We start from the raw sequence: 15,942 nt of genomic DNA on the forward strand, positions 1-15,942 counted from the left end.
TGTAATTAGTCTGGTGTAAAATAAATGTTAAGATGTAATGTTGCTTCAGAGTTCTATACTTTTCAAAAAAAAAACAGGTATTCGTTTTGCCCTTATAATAGCGCGGCAAAAAAAAATTAACTGCAACTAAAACATCTAAAGTTAGAACAACGTATGGAGATTTCACTATTTTACTATTAAGAAGATATACGGTATCTTGTCAATCAAGCCAATGCGGGAAAGCATTCTGGTTGACTTAGTAGACTGAAATGAATTCGCTTATAAATAAATTAGGCTCTATATTTTAATCCGAAGATAAATGTAGGGGTTTCAACTATTTGAGTTTAATTTATTTAACTATTTTGTTTGTTTGATTTTTTTTTGTTGCCGCATAACTAGTTAAATGGTCCCTAATGTTAGTTGAAATCATAACATAAATTCAACGATTACAATGACTAGCTCGTCCATTCTCACCTGTCCTTCAGGAACTTCTCCAGGTCTCAAAAGCTGGAATATTTTCAAACAACAAATGAAATATGTTGAATGACGGTCTTATGTAACATTATACTTTTATCACAATAGAAATAGACTCATTGAATACCTCGATTGTATGCTACTACTTGTTTTTATTTATGTAACATTTTCGTAAATTATTATTATTATTATGTATTATTGTGTTTTCATGAACTTAATGTGTTTATGTTCCTATGATTGGTTAATGAGAACTAAGTATAGTGTTCGTTTTTATGTTAATTTATTGAAATCATATTCAGTGAAATGCACCCATACACACATGCCATATAGTGGCATGTATAAATATAATACATTTTTATACATATTTATAAATATAATACATTATATATAAAATGAGTGTGCTTGTTCACCTACATGGGACTGCATATTCATAGTGGTGATGCATATATTTTTCATTAATTTCATGTTCATTTCTTTAGTATCGATATATGAGCATATCTGTGGGAATACCTTAACATATTTATGCAGGTGTTTCTATCGTACACATCGATATTCATTGCAGGGCACATGACGCGAAGTACATTAATATGTACGTCTATCTTCTATGCTGTATATTGGAAATTTCTGGAAATTTCTTCCTATTTTTCGTTATATTTCCATTCTATAAATATCACAATTCTAAATGGCACGGATTCCTATTAAGATATTAATTTCTCTCTTTTCAAGTTTCTGGTACTATATATATATATATATATATATATATATATATATATATATATATATATATATATATATATATATATATATATATATATATATATATATATATATATATATATATATATATATATATATATATATATATATATATATATATATATATATATATATATATATATATATATATATATATATATATATATATATAAATAACTTTATTACATAGGGTGAGCAAGGGTTTAAAAAAAAATTGCGATTAACTAGGATGTTTTAAACAAACGCATTACGTAGTTGGAAAAAATCTGACCTAAATAGATTCAAAAAAAGTTTATTTGCATCCAAAGATTTTGACCTTACCTTAAATATGTTGGTATTGCTTTCGATCCATAGATGTGGCTTCTTAAAAAAAAACGACCTATCTAGCCTTGAATCTACACTGAAAATACGCGGTATTAAAGATTACACAACCTAAATGTTAGTATGCCCAATTTACACAATATTAATGAAAAATTTCCCTAAAATATTGAAATTTTATTTAAAAAAGTTTATAATCTTCAAAAATTATGTTTATTAAATTAAGGACACAAATTTTGCTTCTTTGATTTTTTTTTTTAATTAAGAAAACATTCCTTACCCCAGCAAAAAAATGTGGAAGTTCTTCCAAAGGCACAACTTGAAAAGCACTTCCAAAAATGTCCTCCCAAAGATGTTCTTTACTTTAAGTACACGGTATTAAATATTACACAACCTAATTTTTAGTATGCCCAATTTACACAATATTAATGACAAATTTCCCTAAAATATTGAAATTTTGTTTAAAAAAAGTTTATAATCTTCAAAAATTTTGTTTATTAAATTAAGGACACAAATTTTGGAAATTTGTTTCTTTGATTTAAAGTTTTTTTTTGTGAATTAAGAAAACATTCCTTACCCCAGCAAAAAAATTTGGAAGTTCTTCCAAAGGCACAGCTTTAAAAGCACTTCCAAAAATGTCCTCCCAAAGATGTTCTTTCCTTTAAGTACACTGGAAGTTCTTTTAATTCAATTTTTTATAACTCGCTTTTTTCATATTTTCAATGGGCAATTGTAACTTTCTTTTTGTTTCAAATAGGTTAAAACAGAGTCAGAATTAATAAAATAGTATAAATTATTTAAGTTTTGTCGAAGAAAATGCTACATCCATTCTATAAATATTGCGAATTTTTGAAAATATTTGACGTTAAACTTTTCAGATAAACATTAGAATACATAAAAAATAATAAAATAATTAAAAAATTATTTGGAAAAATATAGCAAATTTTATTAATTCACATCCAAAACACAGAATTCGAATCACTCCTTAAGAAGTGATGAAAATTCAGTGCAACAGCTGTTGAAATGGTTGACATCCGTCCTATGACAAGCCCACTTTAAATTCATCGCTTCTGCGTCAAATTTGCATCACTTCCGGATCCAAAAATAACATTTTCATTACTTTTTTGGCGACATTTTTTTGCTGCCCAGCAAAAAAAGCGTCGCTAAAAAGTAATGAAAATGTTCTTTTTCGATATGTAAGTGGTGCAAAATTGACGCAGAAGCGATGAATTTAACATGGGCTTGTCATAGGACGGAAGTCCTCCATTTCAACAGCCGTTGTACTGAATTTGCATCACTTCTTTAGGTGTGACCCGAATTCAATGTTTTGGATGTAAATTAACAAAATCTGTGATATTTTCTCAAATAAATAATTTTTATAATTTTTAATGGATTCTAACGCTTGTCGGAAACGTTTGACCTTAAATATTTTCAAAAACTCACAATTTTTTTCAGATTGGATTTAGCATTTTTGTTGGCAAGATTTAAATGATTTGTACTATTTTATGAATTCTTACTCTATTTCTAACCTATTTGAAACAAAAAAAGTTAAAATTATCGTTAAAAGTATGAAATAACCAAGTTATAAAAAATTGAATTAAAAGAACTTCCTGGGTAGTTAAAATAAAGAACATCATTGGGAGTGCATCTTCTGGAAGTGCTTTTAAAGTTGTGCTCTTGGAAGAACTTCCAAATTTTTTTGTTGTGTGGTAAGTTGAAAAATCTATATAATTTGGATTTTTTTGATTCGGCATTTGTTTGTACGTAAATGGCTTTATTAATATATCGCAAACAGAGAATGAAATTCCATAAATGAAATCTTTTTACCTTATTTGATTTTTATTGATCGCAGATTTAAAGCGACATAGGTCATTAAGAAAATCGTTATTTTAAAGAAGCCGCATCTTTGGCTCGGAATTAATACCAAAATTGAGGAAAGGTCGAAATATCCTGAGATTTTTATATAATCAATTGAAAATTACGAGCTCTATCCTAAAGAAGTAAAATATGTAGATGGGTATATAAAATCGAAACCGATAGACGGTGACAGACATCTACATTTTATCACATTGTTTTTGCGATCCGATTTGTTACACTTTTCCACAAACTTATAATGATGTTAAATTAAAGTTATTTTCATTTCTAGATTACATATATATCCGTTGTACAACTTAAAAGTTGGTCAGCTAACCTTTCAGTGTAGGTTGCCCTTTTACTGCAATGAATATAGGATGTATTGAAGCTACATAAATACTAGGATTCACATTTAATACTAATGCTATTGTTTACAACCCTATTTACCAATAAAAATGATGGCCATATGAAAACTTTTATAGGGCTGATTACCCGACGTAAGTTCCGCCTAAAGACCATAGAATAAGAAGATAGGAATTTGTATTTTACAACGTCAGAAGCATGTATATTTTAAATTGCAAATTATAAATTAAAAAATTCGCACTTAATAATATGTGATTTGAGTTTTCTCGTTATTTCTTACACTCAATTTCTACAATTATTATTGTAATTTGTGGAACTTAAGTCGGATAGGACAAGACTTAACGTTATGTGGTCGCCAGCCGATGTGTCAGTTTTGTCTTTTTGGGAAACATTCAAAGTTTATTCTAGACCATTACGAACCAAAGTGTGGAACTCGAAATGATTATTGTAGAAAGTAATATTTTCAAGACATAATGCACAATCTTATTTGAAAATTTTAGGATACATATATGGGAGATGAGATTCACTCAATTGTAGTACTACACATCATAAAAAGACTAGAAGAAGATATTAGAGAAGGGAAGATGGGATTGAGGTTTGCATAATGCCAAGTCAAGGTCCAAATATGTGGTGCAATGGTTAACATGCCCTACTTTCATATAAAGGGTCCATATATAGCCTAGATCCATATATGTTCTGGGAGTAACCCTAGTGCAATGGTAAGCATGCCCTCCATGGGTTCAATCCCAGCTCCGACTGAATACCAAAAGTCTTTCAGCGGAGAATTATCCCCTTCTTAGTAACGGTGGTGGCATTTGTAAGTGTTTCACCATAATAGGAAAATCGTTCGAACTCGGCTCTAAAAAGGGAGTTCCTTGTCATTGAGCTAAACATAGACTTGAACAGCACTCATTGATAAGAGAGAAGATCATCTTCTGCGGTAACAAAATGACTACCAATATACCTAGCCTAATAATACATTCTCGAAATTTTTAATTTACATTTTATTTGTTAAAAAAAATAATAATATGTAATGTTCTTTTGTGTGTAATAATTCAGAAATTAATGGCGTTTTCTTTTCTGAAAAAAAAAAAAAATGATATGATTTTATTATGTCTTTACAGAATGTACATTTCTAAAATGCTGCAACTCATTTTAACGAGCACAAAGAAATTTTACGGAACAAACAGGGTGAACGTAAAATTAACATAAAATAATAAATATAAAGAACATTCTCGTGTGTTCCTTATTTCTGTGCAATACATTTCATTGGAATAAAATAGGGATACAATTATTGAAATTATTCAATTTTCAATTCACAAAGAATTCAAGGGAGCAAACAGGGTGAACGTAAAATTAACACAAAATAATTAAAGACTGGTCACTATGAACAGTGTATGCAACTCTGCGTTTAAGAATAATTGCAGCGATCTCGTTTATCGGCAGTTGTGCGAGGTGCTATTTACACAACATAATTCTAAACCTTCTCGAACTGCTTCCTGTGCTCATATTTTACAAGGAAAGAAAACGCCATAAATTTACAAGATTTTTCTAAGTTAGTTCCTGTATCTAGCATCGTCTTATTGTTAGTTTTTTTATGGATTAAAACTCGTGTAGAACACATTAGGACAATGGCGTCAATTTCCCATCTTCCTCCTCTATTGGGTATGAAAATCATGGTACACACACTTAAAAATCCATTGCAAGTATGAACTGAATACTCTGTTTGGAAATTGTGCTTGCGTCTTGTCTGAATTCTGAATTATTTGATTTCTTCCATATCTGTTAATTAGTGTGTATTGGGTATGTACTTGGAAACCATGAACGCAATTTCCAAATATTCAAATTGGTATGTTATATTTCACATCACCATATTACTGAACTTAACATATTGAAGTGTAGAAAAATCAAAAAAAAAAATCGACATATGTCGATAAATATATGAAGACGTCTAAATAAATGTACGTTCATTCTTACCTTAGTGTCCATTACTTCACCAGGACGTAGCTTTTTCTACGAGGTACATATATACATTACAAACATGGTCAAAGGCAAGGTGGTTGAGGAATGTGTGATATATGTTGTAAACAGTGTTGTAGTAAAATCAATTGATTGGTTTGAGGTGTTGGAGGATATAACATGAAAATTAACCACAATAAGTAACATGATAAACTAAATGCGAATATACAACTACTTTTAAGGTATATAAACAAAATGAATGGGCAATTTTGGCAATTTTGTCCATGGCACAACATACCTCATCGTTAATTATTAATGACGGACGGCGACCCATCTCAGGTGGAATCAAAGAGCCACGTCTACTTTCAGGTTTCTTCTCGCGAATAACTTCAATTTTAGGTGGCTCGCCTGGTGCTGGTGGCTGTACCTTAGGGACCTTTGGTGCTTCAATCTGAAATTGTGCAAAAATGCGAGTTATTAATACGTATTGGAGATATCTTTGCGTAGATTGTATTTCGTTTTTAGTGGCGCTTTCAATAGATACGCAGAATGGCAGGAAATCTTACCACTTTAACTTCGTCTCGTCATAATTTGCTGATTAGAATAAAATTTAGCGCTTATAGAAAATGCATAGGCAACCTTTACGTCGTACAGTGAGAAAGGGTAAAGATAACTCTTTGAAATGCATAGAGATAAGGAACCAACTTGTTCTGAGCAAAACTTGTGAAGCTTTATATATTTCGCTAACTCATTTTCACTTTGATACACTTCTACAAGAAGTTGTCTTTACAAACCAAGATAAGAATTGTAAAAAAAATAAAAAACTATTTTTTGCAAGAATCCGCAAAATACCAAATTTCCTTGGCAGAAATTAAAAAATAAGAATACATTAAACTCCGAAATCGGAAGAGAAATTGTTGGATTTTTTGGGTTAGAAACCGTATTACAAATAAAAAAAAACAAATCTTCACAAAACAGATTTGACTAAAATAAGGGCTTGCCAATAGAGTCCCGTATCAAAAGTGCATTGAAAGTTAATATGTCGTCTGATTTGCTCCTTAATGCAAAATAAGCACTAAATTCCCTTTTCAGAAATAAGTCATTTAGTAGAGTCACTATTCACCTGAGGCTAAATTATTTTAATAAAACGATAAAGAGGATAAATACAGTAACCATAAATGATGGTTAGAATAGTAATGTTTATATTAGACCTAGACAATCGATCTATTCGGATACTACCCCTTCTAGCTTTCACCTTGCAGCCGGCAACTCACACCAAAGGATTGTCTCTTTCTTCGAAATGTGGCAGCTCATGATATAGGGTGGTTAAATTGTAAGGGCCGATGTTGAATGTGAACCACACCTACACGCCAAGTTTTTTTCCGAATTTTATTTGACATTTCTCTACTTCAGACTTACTCAATTCGAACCATGGAGAGATACACAATCCAACAACGTGTTAAATGGTTCCAAGAAATGGCAACAGTGGATGATCAATTTTCGATGAAAATCATCTTCAGTGATGAGGCACATTTTCACCTCAGAGGATTCGTCAAAAGCAGAATTGCTGCATTTGGGCGAATGAGAATCCAAGAGTGATTGTCGAAAAACCAATGCACCTACAATGAGTGACTGTTTGGTGCGGTTTATGGGCTGGCGGGCCGTATTTTTTCCAAAATGAGGCCGGACAGGCAGTTACTGTGAATGGTGTTCGCTATCGTGAGATGATAATGAACTTTTTATGGCCCGAATTTGGAGATATGGATGTGGACGATATGTGGTTTCAGCAGGACGGTGCAACTTGCCGCACAGCTAACGAAACAATGGCTCTTTTGCGCAACAAATTCAATTGCCGTGTTATCTCACGTAATGGCGATGTCAATTGGCCGCCAAGATCATGTGATTTGACACCGTTGGACTTTTTTCTTTGGGGTTATTTGAAAGAAAAGGTGTACGTCGATAAGCCAGCAATAATTTTAGAGCTAAAGGATGAGATAATTCGGCACATTAACGGCATAGAACCTCCATTATGCCTCAGCGTCATCGAAAATTTGGACCATCGGGTGAAGGTGTGCCACCAAGGTCGCGGCGCCCATTTGGCCGATATTTTGGTCCACACATAATTGAGTAATACCAATATATCATAATAAAATAAAATTACAATAATTTCCTAAATAGTTTGTGTTTTATTCAAAATCAACCTCGGCCCTTGAAATTTTAGCCACCCTTTACATAAGGGGTGATTTTTTTACCATTATCTTTATGGCAACACTGGTTTAAACAGCTGACGCACATTTCAGTGTTAAACATCTCCAGTTTGGTCTATAATTCAACCATGAATCGTCTTACAAACGAACAACGCTTTCAAATTATTGAAATATTATTATCAAAATGCTTGCTCTGTTAAGAAAGGTCATGGCGCGCTTGAATTGTGTTCAGCGACGAAGCTCATTTTTGGTTCAATGGATACGTAAGTAAGCAGAATTATCGATTTGGGAGTGAAGATCAGCCAGAAGCAACGCAAAAGCTACCAACGCAACCAGAAAAAGTTACAGTTTGGTGAGGTTTATTGGCTGGCGGTATCATTGAATAGAATAGGTGTCCTATATAGAGAATGAAGCCTCCGCCGGCGGTGGCTTGACGGCTAAGCCCTTATAAATTTTTCTATTCGGCGGCGGACAATTATTCATAATAAAATCAATGTGAGCTTATCCGAATGGTTATTAGATTAGTTTTACAACCAGTCATACAATCAAATTAACATGTCATTCATATCTTCTGTGAGAGGATATTGCAAAATTGTTGTTGCAAATTGATATTGAATGATTGTGGGTGGAAAGTTCAACATTTTAGCAGAAAATATCAAATTATAAAAATCAATATTTCTGATGTAAATAAATATGTTTGATTGATTGACGGCTACATTTGAGTCGGCGGCAGAGAATGAAGCCGCCGAGTCGCGCCGCCGATTTCAGTCGCCGCCGACCATTTTTGACCAGTCGACGCCGCCGCCGTATATGTCGACTCATTTCGACTCAAATTTAGCCGCCAATTAATCAAAAATATCGATTTAAGTCAGAAAAATGTATTACTAATTGTCGTATTTTATTCCAAAATTTTGAACCTTCCAACCACAATCAATCAATTTCAAGCTGCTATAATAACTTTGCAAAAAACTTTGCTCAGAAAATTTGAATTCAATGTAAATTTGATTGTTAGATTGGTTGTACAACTAATCTCATTCCCATTCGAATAATTTCAAAATTGATTTTATAATGGATAATTGTCCACCGCCGAATGGATAAATTTATATCGGCTTAGCCGTCAAGCCGCCGCCGCCGGAGGTAAAAATTTAGTGTCAGCCGCCGCCGACAAAAAGGGGTCGGCTTCATTCTCTGGTCGGCGGACGCGTCGACTAGCAAAAAAAAATATCGGCGGCGACTTAGCGGCTTCATTCTCTGGTCCTATACCTAACCTAGTCTTGCCTGCTCATCCGCTTTGCAGTTCCAGCAACCATATTAGGTGAACTTGAAATGATCAGTCATGACCAGTTTCAAATTGAGAGTCACAGAGTCCAACGATTCTGTTGCAGCTTCACTATTTGCCACTTTTATCATTTCTTTTCCTATAGAGACCAAAGGCATCAGGGAGCCTCAGTGGTGCAGTGGTCGTGGGTTCGATTCCTGCTTCGACGGAACAAAAAAAATGTTTTTCAACGGTGGATTATCCAACCTCAGTAATGCTTGTGACATTTCTGAGTGTTTCAAAGCTTCTCTAAGTGGTTTCACTGCAATGTGGAACGCCGTTCGGACTCGGCTATAAAAAGGAGGTCCCTTGCCATTGAGCTTAACATAGAATCGGGCAGCATTCAGTGATAAGAGATAAGTTCACCAATGTGCTATCCCAATGGACTGAATAGTCTTTGTTCGCGTATCAATTAATGTTGGCTTGTTCCAGAGTGGCTAAAACTAGTCTCTTAGTTGGAAGTTCACATATCATCCTCTGTATCTCGTCAACATTTTGAGCTAACAATGAGTTTACTATTCAACTCGGGTGTACGTTATTGAGCCTGCACGTGCACAACCTCACAGAAGTTTTCGTAACTCATGTGTGAGTCGTGCATCACGATAAAGCCAACTGCGTGAGTGTGCGTCAATAAGTAGTAAAATACGTGAGTACTCCTAAGCGTCACGAAAATAATCTGTTGGTGTGGTTGCGTGAGTATCAAATGTTCGAAAAATGCACTCGCAAAGATAATTGCAATCACGAACATAATCAATCTCATGAGTTGCATTCGATTACAATGATTCAGCCGTCCGATTTTCAGGAAAATGCATGCGAATAATACATCCAGCGTCTCCTTGTCAGACGTTATCCAATGAACTTACGATGTTTTAATGAATAAATATTGCAGGAATCTCTGGAACAAATATTAGCAACTTTTAATAGCGAGTTGCTAGTTTACGATTTGGGCAAATTATTCTTTTCTACACAACTATTTAAGACAAAATTTTCTCTGAGATTTAAATAGATTTGTACTAATGAAAATATCGCATGAGATTTAAATAGATTTGTACTAATGAAAATATCAGTCTTCGAAATAAAAACCAATAAAATATCAGACCGAAAGCTTGAAGTAGATTTTTTTTGTACAATAAAAAAACGCCAAAAACATTAAACGTTAAATATATATTATATATTGCTTTCACCACGATAAAACTAGTTTAGCAAGCATTTTCTTACAATGTAAATCTTCAAGCAAAATCGAAATAAAGCAGGCAATGGCGCAAAGTAACGACGGCAATGTAGCTTTTGTATGCAACTCTCTAAAAACTACTAAAAACATACCTCAGCTTTCTTTTCATCTACTGGTGTCAATTTCTACATATATTCATGAAAACCATAACATGAAATGAATAAAATTTAGTTGTAAGTAAAGTATGATTATAGAGTTTGTCAGTACAGTTTCCCCATGTTGAAGGAAAACTTGAAAAATACTGTACCTCGGGAACAACAATAACTGGTTTTAATGTTGCGGAATCAACCTTCGTTGTGTCTTCAATCAATTTACCCTTACCAACGGTGAACCCTTTAGGTTGATCCACAGTTTTCTCCTCTGGTGTTTGGATCTGTAAAAAATCAACAGTTGTGTTTAAATGACTCTGACAAAAGTATAGAGATCCTTGGAGAAAATTCGATTTGAATATGGACAGTAAGTATGGATTTTAGTCTAAAATATTTCGGATCGTATTTATCGTAAAGACATGTATACTTAGTTCTACACTGAAGAAGAACACCGAAGCTTGATTTATTTAATTACAAACAACCCATTAGGTAGTTGTTTGAAACGATTACTGTATAGGATACGGAGTTTTATACGATGTTTATTGGCCTTGTCGGCTTCATACCTTTGGTACGTTTTTAGTCTCTATTATTTCTTTTGTTTTCTGTGCGGTCTCTAAAACAGGTTTTTCCATTTTGTTGGGAATATTGAGTTCCCTGGTGAAGTCTGAAGCCTCAAATTCAGGTTTTTCGTATTTCTCTAACTGTGGACGTTCATAGTCTGGGATTTCGGGGAGTTCATCGTATTTGGATTTAGGTTTAGTCTTTGTCTTAGTCTTAGGTTTCGCTGGTTCCGGTTTTGGTTCTTCTTTTGGTTGAGCAACTGAAGTCTTCCTCAGTTTAGGGAATTCTTCAATTGGTTTTGGCTCGTCAATCACCTAAAACAGTTAATTCAAATTATAAGGTTAATACTTGTACGAAAGATATGACAACTATATGCCAGCGAGTTTTCGCACTGAACTTCAAAATAAGATTTTGCATCCTTGGCGAAATATAAGCAATAGATCTAGAGCAAGTAGAAATCAAAGAAATCGCTATAAGAAGAAGTAAATAACAAAGAGAATACATTTAATCAAGAGTAAGCGAATGTTCCTTTACGAAGCATAATCTGTATTCAAACAAAATAAACGTTTGGAGTTGACAGAAGAGAGTTTGTCAATATATCATATTACAAACCATTTGTTGCTTATATATCAAATGTAATATCAAATTCAAAACCAGATGTATAAAATTATTCATCGTAACATTCACCGTAATGACGCGCAGATGATATTTAACCAACTTAGTAAACATTCACAATAATGAAGGTTGTAATAAACAAGATGATCAAATTAAACTAGTTAATAAAATATTTTTTTTTCATGTACATTTGATGAGATGTGATATTTCTTGTGTATTTTGATCTGCTGAATTCAACAAAAAAATTTTTTTATGATATCCCGTTATTTTTAGTTTTACGCTAAAAAAATAATTATATCTCGAGGTAGAAATGTCCGATTATATCGTTGTTGATACTTAAAATGAAAGGTATTGAGATGACGAATAATCGTGTATAATTGGACCTGTGATAAGTTAAGTGGTTCAAAAAATATAAAAGCAAAAAGTCAAATTTAAAAAAAAATCATGTGACACTTTTCCGCCGGAAAAGTACAAACCATTGAAAAAAAATGTTTCTTCATGGTCGTATAGATGATATTCTAACGTAAGTAATAAGACCAACTAGAAGAAAAACGACCGCAAAATTACAAAGTTATAAGCAATTGAGTGAACAAATCATGCAAATATGAGCCCCCCACAAAAAAAGCATTTTTGTGTAGCCGAGTGACTACATAATCGGACATATCTAACTCGAGATATAATTTTTTAGTGAAAATAGAGCGAAAAACTAAAAATAACGGGATATCACAAAAACTGTTCCATAAAATTTTTTTAAACATTTTTTTCGAATTCAGCAGATTAAAATACATAAAGTCACCTCTCATCAAATGTACATTTTCAGTGTTATTTATTTAACTGCATTGGTACAAACTAATAAAAAATCCTCTAAAATTAAATGCCATTCCAGCTGTTTTACTTTTTATCGATTAAAATTTCTCTTCAAATCAAGTAACATGTAAATGTAATTCGTGGTATCCATTTAAATATTTCTCTACAGATTTGTATTTGAATTGCAGAATGAACAAGTATATACGGCCGTAAGTTCGGCCAGGCCGAATCTTATGTACCCTCCATCATGGATTGTGTAGAAACTTCTACGAAAGACTGTCATCCACAATCGAAATACTTGGGTTGTGGTATCTTAAAACTTCTTAACATCGTTTTCTAAATTGTGAGTTAGTCCATACGTGGTATATATTAGACAAAAAGTTATGTATAGTTAAGTCTACAAATAATTACGAATCGATATGGACTTTTTGCACGGTATGAACTTGATATGGACCAATTTTTGTGTGACTGCCGATCGATTTATATCAGGGCTATATATAACTATAGACCCATATAGACCTAGTTAGGCATGGTTGTTAACGGCCATATACTAGCACAATGTACCAAATTTCAACTCATTCGTATGAAATTTGCTCCTCCAAGAGGCTCTAAAACCAAATCTCGTGATCGGTCTATATGGGGGCTATATATGATTATGGACTGATAGGGACCACTTTTGGCATGGTTGTTAAATATCATATACTACCACCACGTACCAAATTTCAACCAGATCGGATGAATTTTGCTTCTTCAAAAGGCACCGGAGGTCAAATCTGGGGATCGGTTTATATGGGAGCTATATATAATTATGGACTGATAGGAACCAATTCCTGCATGGTTGTTGGATACCATATACTAACATCACGTACCAAATTTCAACCGAATGGGAAGAATTTTGCTCTTCCAAGGGGCTCCGGAGGTCAAATCTGGTGATCGGTTTTTATGGGGCATATATATAATTATGGACCGATATCGACCAATTTTTGCATGGGAGTTTGAGGCCATATATTAATACCACGTACCAAATTTCAACTGAATCAGATGAATTTTGGTCTTTCAAGAGGCTCCGGAGGTCAAATCTGGTGATCGGTTTATATGGGGGCTATATATAATTATGGACCAATGTGGACCAATTTTTGCATGGTTGTTAGAGACCCTATACTAACACCATGTACCAAATTACAGCCGGATCGGATGAAATTTGCTTCTCTTAGAGGCCTCGCAAGCCAAATTTGTGGGTCCGTTTATATTGGGGCTATACGTAAAAGTGGACCGATATGGCCCATTTGCAATACCAACCGACCTACATCAATAACAACTACTTGTGCCAAGTTTCAAGTCGATAGCTTGTTTCGTTCGGAAGTTAGCGTGATTTCAACAGACGGACGGACGGACGGACATGCTAAGATCGACTCAGAATTTCACCACGACGCAGAATATATATACTTTATGGGGTCTTAGAGCAATATGTCGATGTGTTACAAACGGAATGACAAAGTTAATACACCCCCCATCCTATGGTGGAGGGTATAAAAATAGGAGAATTTACGAGATTGCGTAAAATTTCGATTTGATATGTATACAAATAATACCTCTATATGTTTCAGGCTAAGTGTCCTGGAAGGACTATCTTAGTTTTGAATACCGAAAAACCATTTAAATAATAATGAAAAATTGTTTCAGATTTATTTATGAACAATTATGTCATCAACAGAGTTTTCTTTTCATCAGATTATTAAACGTTTCTGAATTGCTGTTCGGTTTAAGCAACGAAAGACCATTCAAAATAAAAAAAGGCAAAAAAACTACCGGAATTTCTTTTCATTTGTGGTACTTTATTGTGTTCTTTTCGGATGAAATGCTAAAGTACACAATTGGAACGTGTTAAATCTTTTCATATGGCTGGGTTAGGTAGATTTATAATGTAACGCAATTTGCAATAACTTATTATTGCAGACATATTTTCCCTAGAGTCGATTTGGATTTGAATCGGTTATCTCTTCATAAAAGACAAATTTGTTAAATTTTTATTGTTGTTTTGTTAATTCTTCGATATTGAAACTTAATAATGAACATTAAAAAACAGGAGACATCTGGAAGGCTTTATTTTAAAGACGTTTTTATTTGAATTATGACTTAGATAAATTTATTATGCATAAATCGAGGTAGTATTTTTTGCTAATATAAAAAATACAAACAACTAATAGTAAAATTTTAATCAACACTAAGTAATTTCCAAATTGGAAGGTTTTGATAAAATATTCTAATAATAATTTTACAATAATAGAATTAGTATGTTTTAAGTGGAAAGTTCGTATTTTTATATTACACTAATAGTAAAATCAAAGAATATGATGGCGTAATTTCGGCCGGGCCGCATCTTATGTACCCTCCACCATGGATTGTGTAGAAACTTCTATTAAAGTTTGTAATCCACAATCGAATTACTTGGGTTGTGGTAACACTTGCCGATGGCAAAGTATCTTTAATATTCCTAACATTGTCTTCTTCTATATTATAAGTTAGTGCATATGGGGTACATGTTAGACAAACAAGGCAGGTTTCATACCTATATATAATTCGGTTCTTAATCGGTATATATAGGGGAGTCTATAAATAACTACGAACCGATATGAACCAATTATTGCGCTATTTATATGGGGGCTATATATAATTATGGACCAATATTAACCAATTTATTCATGGTTGTTAGAGGCCATATACTAACTCAACTTACAAAATTGTAATCGAATCGGATGCAATTTGCTCCTCCCAGAGTCTCCGGGAGTCAAATCTGGGGATCGGTTTATATGGGGGCTATATATAATTATGGACATATATGGATTTTAAATTTACAAAATATTAAGAACAAATTTCTTTAAAATAATTAAATTTTAATTAAAATAAAGTTTGTAATCTTTGCTTCAAAAAAAATTTTTTTTCATTAAATTTAGGACACAAATTTTGTAAATTTGCGTCCCTCCGTTAAAGTCGCATGTCTTTGAACTAAAGCTAATTTTCCTTAAAGTAAAGAAACACATTTTTGATTTATTGAAATTTTCCTTAAATTAACTGATATATTGAAACTTTAGATTTAAGATAAAAACGCTTCAAATATTGGCTAAGACATATTTTGTTGTGTTATGTGACCATATACGAACACCACGTACTTTCTAAGAGGCTCCGAAAGCCAAATCTGGGGGTATGAGTAAAATTGGAGCGGTATGGCCCATTTGCAGTAACAGTCTACCTACATCGATAGCCACTACATGTGTCAAGTTTGATGTTGATAGCTTGTTTAGTTGGGAAGATAGCGTGATTTCAACAGACAGGACGGACATCGCAGGATCGACTCATAATTTCACCACGACTCAGAATATATATACTTTATGGAGTCTTAGACCAATATTT

At 33.2% G+C, this 15,942-nt stretch overlaps 1 protein-coding gene across 26 annotated transcripts in view; it reads right to left on the reverse strand.

Annotated features, from left to right (window-relative positions):
* bt (projectin protein bent) overlaps window positions 1-15,942 on the reverse strand; it is a 91,219-nt gene that overhangs the window by 36,765 nt on the left and 38,512 nt on the right. For 11 of the 26 annotated variants that reach the window (XM_075291014.1, XM_075291016.1, XM_075291008.1 and 8 more), the window contains 6 exons: window positions 11,112-11,423; window positions 10,707-10,832; window positions 10,552-10,584; window positions 6,002-6,154; window positions 5,722-5,757; window positions 454-486 (listed from right to left, as the gene is read on the reverse strand). In XM_075291014.1, the coding sequence (XP_075147129.1) occupies window positions 454-486; window positions 5,722-5,757; window positions 6,002-6,154; window positions 10,552-10,584; window positions 10,707-10,832; window positions 11,112-11,423 (693 nt within the window). Of the gene's footprint in view, window positions 1-453; window positions 487-580; window positions 642-5,721; window positions 5,758-6,001; window positions 6,155-10,551; window positions 10,585-10,706; window positions 10,833-11,111; window positions 11,424-15,942 lie in introns of those variants that run through there. The other 15 variants (XM_075291004.1, XM_075291022.1, XM_075291024.1 and 12 more) reach the window with 8 other exon arrangements.

Source organism: Haematobia irritans, chromosome 1 (genome assembly GCF_050003625.1).
Source record: "Haematobia irritans isolate KBUSLIRL chromosome 1, ASM5000362v1, whole genome shotgun sequence".
NCBI lineage: Eukaryota > Metazoa > Arthropoda > Insecta > Diptera > Muscidae > Haematobia > Haematobia irritans.